The 19,821-nt window shown below is 40.7% G+C and overlaps 2 protein-coding genes across 13 annotated transcripts in view; one reads left to right on the forward strand and one right to left on the reverse strand.

Moving 5' to 3' along the window:
* LOC143486085 (B-cell receptor CD22-like) overlaps positions 1–7,592 on the forward strand; it is a 67,037-nt gene extending 59,445 nt beyond the window's left edge. For 7 of the 12 annotated variants that reach the window (XM_076985888.1, XM_076985896.1, XM_076985886.1 and 4 more), the window contains 6 exons: positions 2,233–2,475; positions 2,804–3,082; positions 3,239–3,338; positions 5,537–5,552; positions 5,768–5,821; positions 5,969–7,592. In XM_076985888.1, coding sequence (XP_076842003.1) covers positions 2,233–2,475; positions 2,804–3,082; positions 3,239–3,338; positions 5,537–5,552; positions 5,768–5,821; positions 5,969–6,043 — 767 coding nt within the window. In that variant the 3' untranslated portion in view covers positions 6,044–7,592. Of the gene's footprint in view, positions 1–2,232; positions 2,476–2,803; positions 3,083–3,235; positions 3,339–3,908; positions 5,235–5,536; positions 5,553–5,767; positions 5,822–5,968 lie in introns of those variants that run through there. The other 5 variants (XM_076985889.1, XM_076985890.1, XM_076985891.1 and 2 more) reach the window with 5 other exon arrangements.
* A 5,516-nt stretch (positions 7,593–13,108) lies between these two features.
* LOC143486122 (uncharacterized) lies at positions 13,109–16,324 on the reverse strand. The gene is made up of 5 exons (XM_076985972.1): positions 15,966–16,324; positions 15,762–15,869; positions 14,590–14,697; positions 14,462–14,508; positions 13,109–14,367 (listed from the first exon to the last, which is right to left on the reverse strand). Exons 1-5 carry the CDS (start codon positions 16,201–16,203, stop codon positions 14,146–14,148), a joined length of 723 nt encoding a protein of 240 aa, XP_076842087.1. The 5' UTR covers positions 16,204–16,324; the 3' UTR covers positions 13,109–14,145.
* Positions 16,325–19,821: the final 3,497 nt, after the last annotated feature.

A 19,821-nucleotide genomic window follows, 5' to 3' on the forward strand; every position in this document is an offset into this window, starting at 1 on the left:
AAACCCTAACCACGAATATCCACTGACGCAGACAAAGCACGTGGACAATGTTGACACACGCCCAAAAGGGAGGGGCCGGGGTCCTCAACGTGACACATGCACAATTTCCTCCCTACGTATGTACATCTCTATACATCCACTAATATACATATATGCACTTATATATACATATATATTGTATGAAAACATCTGCCGCCATCTATAGCGCATGCTTTTCCCGGTAATGAAGCCCCATTCCGCATGAGCAGAACAACATGCTAACTTGCTAATCGCTATTAGCATTGCTCGGAAGTGGAGAACACAGCGTACTCTCACCTCAATACATAAAAAAATAACGAACACATTATATAATTCCAGAGCATGAAATGTTGAACATTGTTTTATTCACTGAAATGCTGCACTGCTTGTCGGCCATTACATGGCTCTGGTGCTGCACGTACACGAACATGAACATAAACATATAGACTATTATAACATATATAACATATAAAACTATTCGGACTTCTGCTGACCCAATCTCGAACTACACACAACAGTAAGCATTACCTACAATTCCCAAATTACTTTAACAATAATATGTTAATATTTATAGTGTTTTTGACCACATTACCCACTTGAAACAGGATAAAAATGGATGGGACACAGGAACTGTATTTGATAGCTGCAGATGCTTCTCAGCTCTAATCGCTGCAGCTACGAGCTCGCCCCAGGCCCCAGCTCCGCCCCTGTCTGTCATAACAGCAGCCAGAGGACCCAAATTTTGCTAGCAGAAGTCCATAACAATTTCTCAATAAAATAAAATATCCCAATAAAACACATACCACAAATGTGACAACAATTTGAGGGTGTCACACTTGCGTACTAGTGGAAACTGATGTCGTGCTTATGCATAATCTCGCCTAAGGGTAACATGTAAAGTGTAAATAGAAGTGGTCCTAGGACTGTCCCTTGTGGGACACCATATTTAACCTGCACAGATTTAGATGTTTTATTAATAACACTTACACATTGGAAGCGGTCGGTCAGATATGATCTAAACCAGGAGAGTGCAACGCCTTTAAACCTACCGTGTTTTCTAGTCGATTCAGCAAAATGTTGTGGTCTACAGTATCAAAAGCTGCGCTAAGATCTAACAGTATAAGGAACGAGATGAGCCCATTATCTGACGATATTAAATCATTCACTACCCTGAGTAAAGCTGTTTCAGTGCTGTGGTTCGGTCTAAATCCTGATTGGAACTTTTCATGGATATTATTTGATTGGACATAATGGTTTAACAGATTGTAAACTGCTTTTTCTAGAATTTTAGAGATAAATGGGAGATTAAAAATTGGTCTATAGTTGGCTAGAATATGTGGATCGAAATTTTGTTTTTTAATCAAAAGTCTAATTATGGAACATTTTAATTGTTTTGGCACATATCCTAGGTTAAGGGAACAGTTAATCATATTAAGTAAGGGCCCTGCAATACCTGGGAGTAGGTCTTTGAATAGACGGGTTGGAACTGGGTCGAATATACATGATGTAGGCTTAGACGAATTAATTAGTGTTGTGAGCTCTTTTTGCGATATAGGATCGAAGACATTTAGCTCAGTAATATTTTCGGATGCGTAGTTACTAATACCTATACTACTGGGGTTGGATTAGAGGTTAGGCTGTGATGTATTATGACTCTGTAGTCGGATAATATCTATTTTATAACTAAAAAAGTTTAAAAATTCATCAATAGTGTGTGTAAGTGCTGTATTAGAACTAGTGTCATTGATATTTCTTGTTAGTTTTGATATGGTCGCGAAGAGAAATCTAGGATTATTTTTGTTGTTTTCTATTAGTGTCGAACAATATGAGGCTCTAGCTTTTATTAGGGCATGTTTATATTTGACTACGGCGTCTTTCCATGCGATTCTAAACACTTCTATTGAGGTGGATCTCCATTTGCGCTCCGCTGCTCGAGCTGCCTGTTTTAGAAGACGAGTGTGGTCGTCATACCATGGTGCAAGCTTTTTCTCCCTAATTAATTTTGTTTTAACTGGAGCTACACTGTCTAAGTTATTGCTGAGTGTGGAATAAAACTGTTGTGTTGATCTAGCTTGTGTTGAATGTATCGGTTGTCTATTAGCGCTAACCGCTATTTGCCATGTAAACAAAGATCACGTTTATTTTCACTATGCTCTCGTTTCAGCTTCCTGTTTTCATCCTCTGACGTTTGATGTTTATCTCTAATTGTCTTAGAGCTCCATGTGAACACATTTCTTGAGGTGATCGCGAGAGAAGCAGCAATTCTGACATGTACAACCACCTGCAGTCTGACTGACAGTCCAACATTCATCTGGTACAAAAATGGACGTCGTTTATCTTCCAGAACAAACCCATTTCACTTGCGGCCGGTCAGCAGTGAGCATGCAGGCAATTATAGGTGTGCTGTAAGAGGATATGAACATCTCCCCTCTCCAGATCAAATTCTCACTGTCAGATGTGAGTTTACATGGCTTTGTTCATTATGTGATAAATAATTCATTTCTCAGCAAAAGTGTAAAAATACAATGTAGTAGTAAAGAACTATTACATAGAACTTCCAAATTTATATTGTTCTTACATTGCGTAAATGAGACATTTCAGTGCTATGAAATTCATACTCTAGAAGTGCTATCTATATACTATGTGTTTTATGTACTATGTGTTCTATTTAGCTACAATCCTACACTGATTGCATGATTAGCATGCATGTCGTTTCTTTGCTTCTCCTTTAAGTCAGAACATGTGATATCCTTTTCTCCACTTTATCTCATTTTATGGGTATTAGATCCTCCAAAGAATGTGTCAGTGTCCATCAGTCCCTCTGGTGAAATAGTGGAGAACAGTTCAGTGATCCTGACATGCAGCAGTGATGCCAACCCACCTGTGCAGAACTACACCTGGTTTAAAGAAGGAGAAACCTCACCTGTAGGATCTGGACAGAGTTACATCATCACCATCAGCTCCAGTAGCAGTGGCTGGTACTACTGTGTGGCTCAGAATGAACATGGGGAAATGAAATCAGCTTCAACAGAGGTCACTTTAAAGGGTGAGACACAGAGAGGCAGTTATGTTTAATGTTTCCCATTCATTCATCAGATCATTCACTCGTTCATTTGCTAATTCTATGCTAGTAGTATATTGTATGTATGAGTTGTATGTATAAATAAACATATGTGAATTGTATGTATGAATAATAGTGCATATGTCTGTGTATCAGCAGGTCACTTCTACATTTTGCCTATAGTTGTTGGAGTTGGCCTCTGTGGGGTTGTAGTTCCTCTGATAATAGTTCTGTTGATGAAGAGAGAAAGTTTAAGAAGGTAAGATGAAGACAAATATTATTCATTACACTTATAATATTATTCTTTAAACCTATAAATGATAACAGTGAAGTATGTTATTTTGGTTCTGTAAGGTTTCACTTTATTCCCTATGCTGTGACTTCAGGAAACATTGTGAAGTTCCAGCACAGAACCAAGCACAGTTTATGGAAACAATATATATATTGTTCAGAGATTAAAAGTCCTCACCAGGATTTTGCTCAAGCTTGCTAGATTTTCTTATTAGCAATCCAGGTAACATTAGTGGAATCAACACAACAACACAATCCAGGAAGCCTGAGCAAAATCCTGTATACAGTTGTGATCAAATTTATTCAACCCCCAATGCTGCGAAGGGTTTTATGGAAATCAGTGCACATTTGTAATTGTGTTCATAATGAAATCTTACAAGGACTTGTGAAAGAACTAAATGCAACTAAGATAGCATCAATTTTTTTTGTCATAAAGTATTAAATGGCCTTTTTGTGATTTCTTCATTGACACAATTATTCAACCCCTTTACGACTACCACTCCTAAGAACAGAGGTTCATTCCAGTGTTTTCCATCAGGTATTGAAAACATCTGTGGATGTCAACGAGCAGCAATCAAGCATGATAAGCACCAATTAGGCAGATTTAAAAGGACTGTGATACTCAGCTCCTTCTAGACATCTACTGGTGTGTTTCCAAGCATGGTGAAGGCAAGAGAATGGTCCCAGAAGACAAGAGAAGAGGTTATTGCTCTTCACAAGAATGGCAATGGATATAAAAAGATTGCGAAGTTGTTAAATATTCCAAGAGACACTATCGCAAGTTCAAGTTAAAGGGCACAGTGGAAACGTTACCTGGTCGTGGCAGAAAGAAGATCCTGACCGCGACTGCTGTGCGCTACCTGAAGCGTAATGTGGAGAAAAATCCCCGCGTGACTGCTAAGGAACTGAAAAAAGACCTGTCAGATGTGGGCACTGAAGTTTCAGCTCAGACAATAAGGCGCGCACTGCATAAAGAAGACCTCCATGCCAGAACGCCCAGACGCACCCCCTTGCTGACTCCAAAGAACAAGAAAAGTCGACTGCAGTATGCCAAAAGTCATGTGGACAAGCCACAAAGGTTTTGGGACAGTGTACTGTGGTCAGATGAAACTAAATTAGAACTGTTTGGGACAATGGACCAGCGCTATGTTTGGAGAAGGAAGAACCAGGCTTATGAACAAAAGAACACCTTGCCTACTGTGAAGCATGGCGGGGGGTCAATTATGCTTTGGGGCTGTTTTGCTTCTAATGGTACAGGAAAGCTTCAACGTGTGCAGGGTACCATGAATTCCCTTCAGTACCAGGAGATCTTGGAGGAAAATGTGATGGAGTCAGTCACAAACCTGCGGCTTGGGAGACGTTGGACCTTCCAACAGGACAATGATCCGAAGCACACATCCAAGTCCACTAGAGCATGGTTGAACATGAAAGGCTGGAACATTCTAGAGTGGCCATCGCAATCACCAGACTTAAATCCAATTGAGAACCTCTGGTGGGACCTAAAGAAGGCAGTTGCAGTGCGCAAGCCTAAGAATGTGACTGAACTGGAGGCTTTTGCCCATGAAGAATGGGCTAAGATACCCATAGGTCGCTGCAAGACACTTGTGTCAAGCTATGCTTCACGCTTGAAAGCTGTCATAACTGGAAAAGGATGTTGTACTAAGTACTAAAAAATAATGTCACTAGGGGGTTGAATAAAACTGATAATGATGTGAGCACAGTAAAGACATTTGTGGTTATTCCATCATAAATATTATGTTATGTTTGTCTAATTTATAAGTGCCTCTTTGATATAATTGTAAATAAGATGACTGAAATGATCAAAATCAATGTCAAACTGGCCAAAACACTTTATTTCAGTGGGGGTTGAATAAATTTGATCACAACTGTGTATATATATATATACATATATATATATATATATATATATATATATATATATATATATATATATATATATATATATATATAGTGGGGTCACAATACATTACAATACACAATACAGCTATCCTGGTACTAGGATAGCTGGATTGGAACAAAAACAGTATGACATATCAGGTTTGCAATAGGTCTTATGTTCAGAAAGTGATTCACCTTATAGGAAATGTTAATTGTGTGATTTCTGTTTGGATGAACACATTTGTTTTGTTTTGTTTTTTTTCTCAGGGGCAAAAGACAAGAGGTGAGCTATTACAGACATCCACATATCTTTGTCAATGCAAAGTCTTCAATGTTTTAAAGAATTCTGTCTCAGCCAGAGCATCAGTCTAGAGATGCAGATTGTCAACAGCAAAAGATCATCAGTGGGGAAACTCCAGAGGAAGCTTTCTGAACCATGTAACTGTAGAGCTATTCAGTGTTCATCATTAATCTGCATGTTAATTATGCTCTTCACAGAACTCTTGTTCTACATATGACACATCCAGCTCTCCCGTGTATGAGAATGCTGCAGTAAGTTCCACATATTCAAATTATATAATTCCGCAAATTATACTCATGTTTTTTGAGGCGGGATTTACATGTTTGTTTTTTTTTTTTGCTAGAAATGTATATATATATATAAATTCTGCTTGGATATTTTTGTGTGTCCTTTTATAGGCCTTGAGGAAACACCATAATGAGAATCATCACAGAGAACAATCAAAATTTGACCCAATGCAGTCAGTAGAGTGAAAGATCAAGCAGGAAGACCACAGCATTTAACACATCAGCCACACAACTCATGACAGCTCAGAGGTGCTGAGACCAAGTAAACATTTTGATGAGCACTTTGACTATTAAACCCTTTTCTCTGCAGGCCTCCCCAGCTTTCTTGCTGCAATCAAATGTTGTCTGTTCCAAATGTAACACTGATACCAGAGGAACATGTTATATTGGCCAAGGCAGCGTTACATAGTCCTGGCATATTACAGTAAAACTGCTTGAGCATTATAGTCTTCATAATTATAAATCATTAAATTGTTTAAAAGTATAAAAATTAATTAATTGATTATGATTAAAATCTGCTACAATCACAGGTCCTCTGAATATGCATTCAGCTGGCTGTTAATGCAGCTCCTGCTGTGGTTGAATATAAAGCCTGTCAGGGCCGACTCCAGGGCTGGACCTTCTGTCACCATCTGGGGGAGCCCACGAGCCAGACCGCAGCGCAATGAGCACTGATGACCTGCACCTGTCTTCCTTACTTCTTAAGGAAGACAGAGGCAGTGTCTCACTGTTGAGTTGTTTGTCTTTGTTGTTGCCAATCTTCAGCCTGTTGTCCTCGGTTTCGTACTGCATTGGGTGTCTCGCCTCTGTGTCTCTGTTGGGAGATTTCCTTATTACTCTGTCTGTTCGAGTGATTCCACTCCTGCGCCACTCTCACTGGCTCCTCTTAAGTTTTCCTCTTCTTTATTTTTTCTCTATCAGGGTTATTATTTGGGTTGGGTTATTTTTCCTTTTGTTCCTGTCCTCTTTTGTAAGAGAGCCAGCTTATTCCCTCGTGTCCTTAGTTTGTTTCTTTCCCCGTTTATTGCAATAAATATTTTCCGCGAGTGTTTCAGTTTTTTCCCTGTTTTCCACGTTGAATATTTTCCACGAATAATTCAGTTTTCCCCTGTCCCCTGAGTATTTGTTTTCTGCGAGTTTGTTTCTTTTTACATTGACTGGCACTTGGGTTCACTTACCATCAAAACTCCGCAGAGGATTTTACGTCCAAAATCTCCCACCCTCCCACCACTGTGATGTGTAGCACTTATGCTTCAGCATTAAAGTCTGTAGCCTAGCCCAGCAGGGGCAGTCTGTGGGGGTTAGTCTGTAGCCTTTCTCAGCAGGGATGGTCTGTAGGGACTACCCTGTAGTTTATCTCAGCAGGGATGGTCTGTAGGGACTACCCTGTAGTTTATCTCAGCAGGGATGGTCTGTAGGGACTACCCTGTAGTTTATCTCAGCAAGGATGGTCTGTAGGGACTACCCTGTAGTTTATCTCAGCAGGGATGGTCTGTAGGGACTACCCTGTAGTTTATCTCAGCAGGGATGGTCTGTAGGGACTACCCTGTAGTTTATCTCAGCAGGGATGGTCTGTAGGGACTACCCTGTAGTTTATCTCAGCAGGGATGGTCTGTAGGGACTACCCTGTAGTTTATCTCAGCAGGGATGGTCTGTAGGGACTACCCTGTAGTTTATCTCAGCAGGGATGGTCTGTAGGGACTACCCTGTAGTTTATCTCAGCAGGGATGGTCTGGGAAGTTTAGCCTGGAACCAGGAGCTCATGTGCTTCACTTCTGCTTTGTTCCCCAACGCTACCTCAGATGCTTCATGGGTAGGATGATAATTGTTCCACTAGGATCTTCAGGATGGAACATCTCAGGCAGGATGAAGGATTTCAAGCTCTGCATGCAAGCTGTTCAAACTATTCAATGCTGATTATATTAATATTTTTAAATGGCCTGAGGTATTCCTGTGTGTGATGGAGAGTGTGGTAACAATAGCGTGAATTCTGACAAAATAAATTGTACCTGGGTATAGAATACTGGCTGGGGTCAACAGTGACCAGGGCCCATCTTTCACATCAAGACGCTATGTGGGCATCAACTGGAGCTTTAACATTTAATCAACCCCAGTTGTCAGGCATAGTACAACCAGCAAACCGCATGATTAAAAATAGTAGGACTAAAGCTATGCAAAAAACAGGAAGGAAGTGGGTAGACGTGCTACTTGAAGTTCTATGTAAATGCAGTATGACTCCTAATGGAGTATCTGATGCTCAGCTGCAGTGAATATAGGCTAGTAGTTTAAAGGGGACCCCAGTTAGTATGTTTGCTGTCTTTCTGTGTGCTGTTCCTCTTGGAGGCATATGATCCATAATGAGGCACATTATGCTGTTGGTGAGATTTATGAGCTGCCCGTGGTTCTGCGAGGGCTGTAAAACACTGGAGAACGGTGAAGGGAATGTTGCATGCATGTTCTCCTTTTTTTGCCTGCATCCAAAACTCCCTGAGAAGGTCACACTGTCTCTGCATCATCAGCATGACTTCCTTTCAAAACTCCAGGAGTGCATTATAGGCGCTTGATGAATGGGCAGGCATTTCAATTACCTTTCACCAATACGCTGCACACCACCAGGGTTATGGTCAAACTGCTTTAAATGACAGCTCTCTGCCTTTGTTGTATAAGGATGTGTGCCATTTGAATTGGTTTATGTTGTGGCTGGGGTAATTATCCAATTACAGTTATGTTACTTGTCACTTTGCTTCTACTCTGGTGCTATTCTGACTGCCATAGACCACTTTTTCCTTTGTGTTCTTTAACCGCCTTTTTCTGGGTAAACAAGCTATATTTAGAAAGGTTGACAAATTTTCAAGAAATGCTTGTTGTTCAGATGCCTTTTTACAGATGTTCAAGGTTCTGTTTTTGCTGAATGGACTACTGTTCTTCCTCTTTTCCTACACTTCCTCTTTTTGACATGTGCTATTTATTAATTAATTATGCTACTCCATAATAAACCAAAGTGTATCTCACTCATAATGATTATGGGTCCTTTGTGCTGCTCAGAGGTCTGAGGGTCACAATCTGGACACAACTGGACTACTCACTGAGATCTGACTCCACCAATACTTAGAATCATAAATGCATTTTGCCAGTTGAAGCAGTTTTTCTCACGTCGAGTTCTATTTCTCATAAACAATACAGAAGTTTTTCACACCTCACAGATGTTTGTCTCCATCAACAGTTTCACACCTTGGGGTTGCACAGTGGTTACAGATTTCAAACACACATACATTTCTTCTCTAGAACTAAAAGCGATGGAGAGAGAGAAAACATTTGACATTTTAGCTACACCACCTTAGCTGAGCAGATGAGGCAGACCACTGCTCAGAGGTTTTGAACACAATTTAATTTCACTCGCATGAAAGACAGGGTACAAACATGTGGCCTAAAGAATGTAGTACCTCACCTGTAAGATCTGGACAAAATTACAATACTGATGAAGTGGGGAAAAAGACAAACATGTCCCTGAAGGGCTGTAGTTTATTTCACTGGATTACTGACCATGTTATGAAAATTAGTATCATTACTGTGTTTTTGTTTTGTCTTCGTTTTGTAAAAACGAAGCGTAAAACCGTAAGCAGATAATTACAAATTCATTTCTCTAGATGGCAGTATAAGATAAACGTGTAATTCAGCACTGCATTTCTGGGGTGGGTTTCCCGAAACGTTCGTAGCGCTAAGTAGTTCTTAACCTCGTACGTTTCATACCAGGTTATGAAGTACTTAGCGCTACAAACGTTTCGGGAAACCCACCCCTGTAAAGTGAGAGAGTTGTCCAAGGTTATGAAAGCAGCTGCTCTAGTATGAAGTATCTAGTATCTAGTGTCAAAACTCCAAATTATACAGACATTGTGTACTATGTTTTTGCTGTCGTCAGTTTGCCAAGTATGTTAACTTTTAATAAAAATATATATTTAACATGGTTACAAAAGAAAAATGTCAATTAAATTTCAACAATACTGTAGTGTCCTGCCCAGTGAGGACCCTATAGAGAGGCAGAAGAACACCATGGCAGCCATATAGCCAGGTGTATTTTACACTAAAGCACAAATTTTAATTACATAATTACACTTAGCTGTTCCTACATTTAACTTCCACGATGAAGAGAGAGAAAAACCTTTAGATGTATTAGCCACACCCACTTAGCTGAAAAAAGACAAACTGATGGTGTGTGTGAAGGGCTGTAATTTATCTGACTGGGTAACTGACCATGTTATGAAAATGGGTATCATTACTGCATTTTTGTTTTGTCTTCATTTCATAAAACCATAAGCAGGTAATTACAAATTCATTTCTTTAGATGGCAGTATAAGATGAACTCTTATAATTCAGCACTGCATATGTGTAAAGTGAGGGAGCTGTCCAAGGTTATGAAAGCAGCCACTCTAGGGAGCAGAGTGCTGTAGAAACATTAGTAGCATTTTACTGCCACAGTATCCTTATCTTCCTGTATCCAGAGATGCAGACGTGCATGCTATATATATAGACAAACAAACGACGCTCAGGTGAGATGGATCACGGGCTCCGCCCACCTGAGGGATGAACACAATGCCCACAACAGAACAGCTGCCGTTGTATACGGGGGTGACCAGTAGGGGGCCGCCGTACCGTGACAGCCATGCAGAATCAGATTCAGAATCACTTTATTCCTGAAATGTGCACAGTACACAAGAAGCCAGTTTAGCAAAAAATGTCCAAAGTAAAAATGGGCAAAAGTGTTGACGATACAATAAGTGCCACATTATTACAATAAATACAGAGACAGCATGCTTAGAGATGGTGACTGTAATTTAATAGGTAATGACTGTAATGTATACTGTTGACCCTGTTGCTAAGGATAACATGTACACAGCTCTATGGCCTCTCAGCCAGGTCCTCTGGTGAGGTCTACCACACTTGGAGTAAGTGATTAATTCTAATGGAGGATCCACTTGGATTTTTGTTCTAGCAAAGCCTCATTCTCTCTTTCCCTCTCACAGACAAGCCATCCCAGTTCCTCCTGATGACATGTACACAACCCTCGATCCTCACTGCTGCTCTCATGAATACAACACTCTAGCAGTGACTTCTACATGTTAAAACAAAGGTCGAGATAGCCAAAGAAGTACGCTATGTCTATAATGAGCTCTGTGATGTTACACAACAGAAGACCGCACAATCTTCTTTTTATATGCTTCTGTGTTTCCGTTCTGTTCTTTTCTTCAGAACTTTACTACAAAACTACTGTTGTTATATTTTAGCACTCTGCTAGAGAGTGTCCCTGTGTGTGTGGCTGTGTAGTGTTGTGGGAAGGCGAGGGTGATGGTAGCATTGTTCAGGCTCATCGTCACACTGCTCACCAACCTGCCAGCTTACACATTACATTACAGTTCCACGTGAAAGCAGGACCTCATCTCCAACAAACTGACATCACACAGCAGATCATATACTCTGCCCATCACACTGTGGAAAACATTCACAGGAGTTACTTTTAAAACACGAGTCTACACATTTTCTGCTGTTTGTTGTAGGATCGGTAACATATACAGTCTGCTTGTACCTTCAAGTTTATTGTGAAGTTGTATCACGTTTGGTGCTTTGGGAGTCGTATGAGCTTGGGGGTGAGCATGGGGGTTGAGCCACTTCTGTAACGCGGGAGTACAGGGAGGTACTCACCGCGTATAGTGACAGTGTGAAAAGGTGGACCCAAGTGCCATCTACCAGCACAACTGCGTTTGTAAAAAACAGAACGCAAGAATGAGATCACGCTGAACCAAACAAACAAAACAAACGCGGAAAACTTGACGTGTGAAAAGAGAAATAATAAAAGCCGTGAGAGCACGGTAAAACAATAAACAAAACCAACGCGGAAAACTCAACGCGTGGAAAAACAAAAGCTCAACCGTAAGGAGACGGGAGAAAGAAACAAAACAAACGTAACTGAAATAATAATAGCGCGGATAAATGCAAAGCGAAAACGAAACGGAAAATGCTAGGGGAGGAGGCTGGCCAACGGGCAGAAAACGCCGCAACAAAACAAAACCCTTCCCAAAATAAAGACAAAAAGGACAGGAAGAGAAACAGGCTTGTGAAAACTTGAGGGAGGTCAGGGGAGCGACGCAGGAGAGATATCTCGAAGGAGAGCAGGAGAAAAAACACACACACACAGAGAGAGAGAGAGAGAGAGAGAGAGAGAGAGAGAGAGAGAGAGAGAGAGAGCGGTGATGAGGCACCTTGTAACTTGAGAGTAGTAACCACAGAGAATGAGGATACCGGCTGAGAACGCATAGGAAACCACAACGAATCAGCAATGATCCGTTTCCCAAAGCTTCCTTAAGAAGCCTTCAGACAGCGGAATCGGATCATTGCTGATTACGTCCCGCAAGTCTAGGACTGACTCGGGTGCCCCTCCTGCTGGTAGAGGGAGTGGCAGCCGAGCCAGCCCTGACAGCTTCCACCACATTCCATATCATTACCAAGACAATGGGCCTTAATCGCTTCACAGCAGGGGAGTGGGCTACATGGACCTTACCAAACCTTACGAACTTTGTCGGAGCTGTCGGGGGACTAGTGTTAAAACCACAAATGACAACAGTAGCAGTGAAAGTGCACAATTTATTTTAAAGTTTTCTTGAACATGACAGTTAGACAGATACAGACTTCTTGAGCCCTTATATTTATATTTAAATCAGATAAACACTTACTAAAAAGAATAGCCTATACTAGGCCCCAAGGCTGAAAGGAAAAATGGGTGAATAGAGATTAATATACCAGTAACAGTAGCAGTAAAAACAGGAGTGTGGAAGAGGAGTCTCACAGGCCAAAACGTTATTAGAACATGAGACAAATTTTAATTAATAAAAATTTTTAATACATTGAACATATAAATCAAATGGTCTAATTTTTCTTTCTTGTTTTTGGCAAGATGTAAACATACAGAGTATCTAAACTGTCCCCCTCCCCAGGAGAAAGAACAGGCAGAGCTACACTGCTTACCTAACATTAGTTAGTTAATATCTTCAGAGTTAATACTGAGTGTTTACATTTGGCTCCTTTTAACTGACCTAATCAGCGCAGGCAAAGCTTTAGGAACCGCTTCCTACTTAGTCAGGTGTCTCTGTCCATGGACGTAATTTTGATTTCATAGGTGGGGGGGGGGGGGGGGGGGCACTAATGGGGGTGCTGGCGTGTCCCCCCCCATCCCCCCCCAAATTACGTCCATGTCTCTGTCCCTCACTGGTGCCAGATGGCCCAACAGATATGAGGCAAATCCAAATACAGATACAGAAACAGATACATATACACACAGATAAGATACAGAAACAGATACATATACAGTACAGTACAGACACAGATAAGATATAGTTACAGTCTTTCCTCCCCCACTTACCCCTACTAAGCACTGTTTCGAATAATGAGTCAGTTGGTATAATTGCAAGGGCCTGTGGGAATTTCTGCTTATTATTATTGAAAAGAAAACAAATATATTTTTAATGTTATGGATTCAAACTAATTTTTAAATATAGTTGTATATTTAAAAATAAAGTGTTTTGCAATTTCTTATATAGTGTTGTGTTTGTTATTCTGCAATCAAAGTACACATCTTATTTGTGATTCTAGGTTAGTGAGTGTCAATTTTGCAGTTCTTCATGCATGTAAGAATTCTATATGTCATACGTATTCTAATGCTACCTAATTATGAAGGCTCAGGCAATTGTTTATAAGAACGGGCTGGCTGTCAACTAAATACCCAAGCTAGTGCTTCTTTTAACAATGATGTTGTCAATTATTATTAGCGAGGTCATTACCTAATCATTTACAAGTTTTGTGTGTATCCAGAGTGCTATGCCAGAATAATCAGTTATAAGGTTGCTAACCACATAATAAGCTGTTCTAACTGTTTTGGACACAATCAGTGACAAAATTTTCATCTCGCAACAGTGTTCTGATAATTGATGAATTAACATTAGATGTTGTGCGGTGCTGAGTCCTAACAGATTTTGCCTTTAAACAAGGATAACATTTTGTTTAATAGCAAGGCTAGTGATATTTGATACTAGATAACATGGATGGACATGTTGGCAGGCATGCTAAACATCTGTAGCTAAACATCTGTAGTGGAAAAAAAGATTAATTTTCATAAATTTCACATTTTAACTTTCATAAATGTGATAACAGGCAAAAGACTCCAACTTCATGTGCATTTGTTATGTTTAAATCCCCCTGAGAAATCAATAACGTGTCATCGTCACATTTAAACATCACATTTAGACTACTGTAGACTGAGGACAATTTAGCTTGGTTGATGTTGCCTTTTGGACTGTTTCTGATTGGGTGGTTTGAGGGGTTAGAGTCTGGTAAACTGAGTCATATTCGGTGATTTCAAGCTGTAGACTCTGGTAGACTGAATCTGATTGATTGGTGTCGAGTTGTAGGTGCTGGTAGACATGCCTCATTCCAGGAAGTTCACTTTCATAATGATTTCCATCCTATAAATGTTAGGAATTACAAATAAATAATGACATCGCCCCAAATGAAAAACGTGAAACACATCTATATATCCTTCATCATCCTTTCACACACCTTGTGTGTCCTTGTTCCTTTCTGTGTTCTACGTAAGGGATAAGCATCTGACAGGAAAACACAGATTGTTTGTTTGAGTTTCAGAGGGGTGTGCGTGTGTGCGTTTATTTGTTTATCATTGCTCTAACCTGTGAATGTGCAGGTGGCTCTCCTCCTTTTGCAGTATAAGACTAAAATACCAAGAGCAAGTCCTGAGAGTAGCAGTGGAAGACATACAGACAGGACAGTGGTGACACCTGTAATCAGACACATTTAGACAACCATATTTGTGTGATGCCCAATTTATAGCAGTGATTGAAAGAGGTGGAAGTTAGGGGGGTTGAAGATTGTGTAGCCAATCAGGAATCTGCTTCACCTTATTCCAGCTTGTAACCGTCAAGGAGAGTGTGGAGTGCAGAACACATGGGGGGCTTTGTTACTTTATTACTGCATGAACAGAAAACTAAAGGTGACCGTGTGAAACACAGCACACAGACTGACTGCCCTCTTACTCCTTTTAAGGTACAGATTTCATCTTGGGGAGAAGGTGAAGTGTAGAATGATGCCAGCAGGTTTAAACAGAGACACTGATGACTACAGGACTGATAATCTATGAGAAAGAATGGTGTGTGTGTGTGTGTGTGTGTGTGTGTGTGTGTGTGTGTGGGTGTGTATGTGTGCATGCATGCATGTGTGCCTGGGTGTGTCATTTTGGAAAGATGCCAGTGCAGCGGGAGTCTGTGAAAAACTAACATCATTTGTTTGAGTATGTATGAAGTATGTATTGTACGTATGCAACATTTGTCCGAGTAAAACATGGGTGTTGTCACTGAGTGTGTTTTCATGAATTTAATAATTCAATCATAATTATTATTCAGGTGGTCATGTGAACAGCATACTTCAAATTCTTAGATTAGAATAGAACAGCACGTTTTTGAGAAGTTAATATATTAGCATTTTAAACACCCCTAAAATGCCACAAAGGGCTAAATGATATTGAAATGGATATCTAAATCTGCTAAATTACTTTATACATGCTATCTTTTTTCTGCACATCCTTGTACCAGCCTGTGTTTGCGTTTAAGAGAAAATTGTCAAAGTGAGAAAACTGGCGAGTCCTCTTCAGTGGCTTATATAAGAGATTAAAGACTGAATTTGTGTGCTTCAATATCACATGAGTGCTTCAAGCATGAGGTTCAGTTCTCATCTTCCCACCAGCTCACAAACAAAACATATGCACTAGGGTTATCTTTAAAGTCAGACTGTTCTGAAAACCAGGAACCATCAAATTACACAAAGGGCACTCCTGGACGAAACTTACTCGTGGAGGGAGACACGTGGGTGGATTCATTACGCACTGATGTGGTCTGCGCTGCAGGGGAGGGAGACACGTGTGTTGGGTCAGCGCGCTGTGAAGCGATCACCTGCTCTGGAGTGGAGAGACATCCAAGATTTACAGTTCATTCACACTTCCTAACCTATACACACTACACAAAGTGGAATTTGGGAATAACTCATCACTCACGCGTTTCAACCAGTAAGTCCATTTCTGTATATAAATCATGCAGTGTCCGCTGGATCGCACACCAGTACGTTCCGCCGTCCTCTGACCTCAGATCAGTGATGGTGACAGTGAAGACTCTGCCTGCTGTGTCATCATTCAAGGAGAATCTCTCATCTTTAGCAGCAGATCCAGACTGAACAGGGATGTCTTTAGATTTCAAAGACAGAATGGAACATGCTCCTCTGCAGAGATACTTCATGTGGGTTTCATATCCAGACTCGTAAGGGCATTTGATCTGAACAGACTGTCCTCTGTATCCAACCACTGTAGTTATAGCACTAATATAAGCTGTAAAACAAAATGTGTTATCACTAAATTGAGATAGGTTTATCTGCAGCTGAGAAGAACATTTTAAGGTGGAATGTGTAAACACTATAGAAACCTTTGATCATAAAATGGTTTTGCATGCAGTGTTTTTTGTAACTGAGACAGAACTGAGACATGCCACAGAGATAAATAGAATTGCCTTGAGCGTGCCTAATCTGACCTTCAATTACACGGCTGATAATGCAGATTTTATTGTCAGCAATCTTGATCTTAACAAATACTTAAGACTTACCTGGTGCGAAAATGATGGAGATTAAGACAATTCTCATGTCTACAGCATCTGATGGGTCCATTTACATATGACACAGTAGTATTTTAAAAGCTACACTGCACACAAAGCTACACTTTCTCATATGCCAGAGATCTAGGTCTGGGTACTCCCTCCTTCCCTCGGTCTCTCGGCTAACAAACACAACCCCCCCCCGTTCCAAAATTAGTCTAATAAGACATGTCTGATGAAAAAAGATGTTAGATGAACTACGGATGCATTGAAACAAACTGCAAGATGCAAAGCAAGATCAAAGGATCAGGGAGCGATTAGCCATCCTAAGTAGCAGGAGTTTCAAATTGCAGAGTAATGATTAGGAGCAAAAATAAAATTTCTCCCAACATGGGATTGTACAGCAGAGTTTATAGCAGGGGTGTCCAAACGTTTTGCAATGGGGGCCAGATTCGGTGACGTGAAAATGTGGGGGGGGGGGGGGGGGGGGGGGCCTTAAGGCATTCTTTGAAGTTTTAACATTACATGCAATTGAACTAATTTATGATTTTTTGTTCTTGGAGTGTTGGGGTGGCAAGATCTCGATTGTAAGATAGACCAAGTCTACTGCCATCTTTTGGTGAAATATAGACTAGTTTGTTGTACGTGTGTATTTTATGCATATTATTGATTTTATGACAGAGGCTGCGGACTGGTGAAATTTTGAACATGGGCTGCATTTGGCCCCCGGGCTGAACTTTGGACACACCTGGTGTGACGAGCAGGGTGAGCGAACTAAAAAGGAAGCGATCACGCCAAGTCTCAGGGAAAAAGGATGGTTTAATAGAAAAGTGTGCAAACCAAAAACCCGGGACATGATCCAAATGAAGGATATAATAACCAGCGGTCAACTGGTACAAAGACAAGACATATATAGACAAACAAACAACCCTCAGGTGAGACGGATCACGGGCTCTGCCCACCTGAGGGACGCACACGACGTCACCAAACAACAACAACAACAGCCGCTGTGGACGGAGGCGACCGGTAGGGGGCCACCTCACCGTGACACCTGGACTATAGTATTGCCTCATCTATAGGGTATCGTTATAGGAGGGATAGAGTAAAGGTAAAAAATTATAGTTATATTGAGACATGTAATAATGCGCCCTAATATCAACAAATCAGAGGATGCAAAGAACACTGCAATGTAAAGCTTATGACCTATCACATCATCAAATGAGATGATGTGGATGACAATAAACAGATTATTCTGTTGTCTTAATTCTTTGGGCCTTCATACCAGCTGCCCCTGCTTATATTATAGATATACTGTAGTGTTATTTATCTGTAAATAGTTGAGTCTAGGTTACTTCAGTAAATAAAACAATATAAGAAAATAATCCAACAAAGTAAAATAAATAACAAAAAAGCCATGTATGTGTTTTTATAAACAAACTGTGATTAAAGGTAATTGCTGAACTGAGAGGAGGATGACGTGATGAAGATGAAAGTGATGCTACATTTGGAACAATGCACAGGTTTTTGGTTTGCACGCTTTCTATTAAACCATCCTATTTCCCTGAGACTTGGCGTGATCGCTTCCTTTTTAGTTGCTCACCCTGCCCGTCACAGAAACAAAATTATGAACTGGAGGGTTTGGAAAAAAAGGCTAACAGTGGCTCAAAAACCACATCCTTTCTCTCTTTCAAACACAATCATACACACACTCTTACACACACACACACACACATATATATATATATATATATGCATATACACATACACAGTTATAATGAAGAAACACCATTTGAAAGATGGATTAAAGACCACAACAGCACGGCAACTTTGTGGACACAAATGTAGCATCACAGAAGTGAAGTGGACACAGATCATCGAAAAAGCAATAAAATGAATATTTGGAAGAATGTCAAGAAATACTAAAGTGTTTCTATGGGAGTGTTATTTTTATAGTGTAAAAATAATACTAATGAAAACACCAATAATAATAATAATAATAACACATTTTTATTTGCATGGGATACTTTAAAACCAATGTATAGATTGCTATACATGACAAAAAGCTCTGTTGGTAGAGAGAACCAATCACGTACACTCTGTTGGTAGAGAGAACCAATCACGTACACTCTGTTGGTAGAGAGAACCAATCACGTACACTCTCTGCTTTCATCTTCATCACGTCCCACCTGAGGGACGAACATCACGTGACCAAAAACAGGACCGCTGCCGCTGTAACCGGGGGCGACCGGCAGGGGGCCCCCCCACAACGTGACAGTTTCTCTATAAGTTGAACTAAACTTAAAACATAGTTTAACATGAAGTGAAAAACTGTATTAAATGTGTGCTGAGTCATTTATGAATAAAAAAATAACAGAGATAACACAGAAAGCGATGGCCTTCTATCTTTGTTATATGTTTGTTTGTTGTTTTCTCTCTATCTCTGCCCTGAGAGGTGTGGCACAAAAGTAAAGAAATTCCCCAGCATAGCTGAGCAAGCGCAGATTGACAGTCAATCAGTGCATCGTGGCTTAGTAGGCTGCACATTAGCTGAGCCAGGATGAAAAAGTGTGTCTTTGTCAAGCCAGGCGTTGATACCTGGGATAAGTGTGTGTTCACTGATCTCAGAGTTGCTCACATAATCAATGCTTCATACTTCATGGCCACTGAACAACAGTCATGGTGGAGTTTTTTGAAGAGGGTAAACACATATTGTTATAAAGAGGCAGCACTAGTACAATATCCATGCAGGGACACAGACTCAGTCCCAGCCACAGTCTGTCTGCTTCATACAACGTACATATTGCTGTACTGCTACACATGGAACACAATCACATAAATATATAATACTGTCTGACTTTGGTTTTCCTTGCAATGTCTGGGAACACATTTACACTTTTGCAGCCACCTGGTTATCATCCAGTTTGTACATTTTATTGCAACCACAAGCTTGGCATGCCCTGTCAAATCTTAATCCTGTGTCACGTCCAGCCCCTCCCTCCTCCCTGGTCCCGCCTAGCTCCCGCTCCCATTCGTCCCTCCGTCTGTCTGTCACGCCCTCGTCGTTAGTCTCGCACACCTGAGTCTTGTTTCACCGTCTTGTCTCTGTGTATAAAAACCCCCTAGTGTTGTTCTCCCTTGTCGGTCATTCCCTGCACGGTATTTCCTCTGTGTCATTTCTCTGTCGGACCTGTTCTCCCCACGACTCGTGTTCCCCCCTTCGGTGTCGCTCCTAGTCTCAGTTGTTGGTTGGTTCCTGGTGTCTCGCGCTCG

This window comes from Brachyhypopomus gauderio, unplaced genomic scaffold (genome assembly GCF_052324685.1).
Source record: "Brachyhypopomus gauderio isolate BG-103 unplaced genomic scaffold, BGAUD_0.2 sc44, whole genome shotgun sequence".
NCBI classification, from domain to species: domain Eukaryota; kingdom Metazoa; phylum Chordata; class Actinopteri; order Gymnotiformes; family Hypopomidae; genus Brachyhypopomus; species Brachyhypopomus gauderio.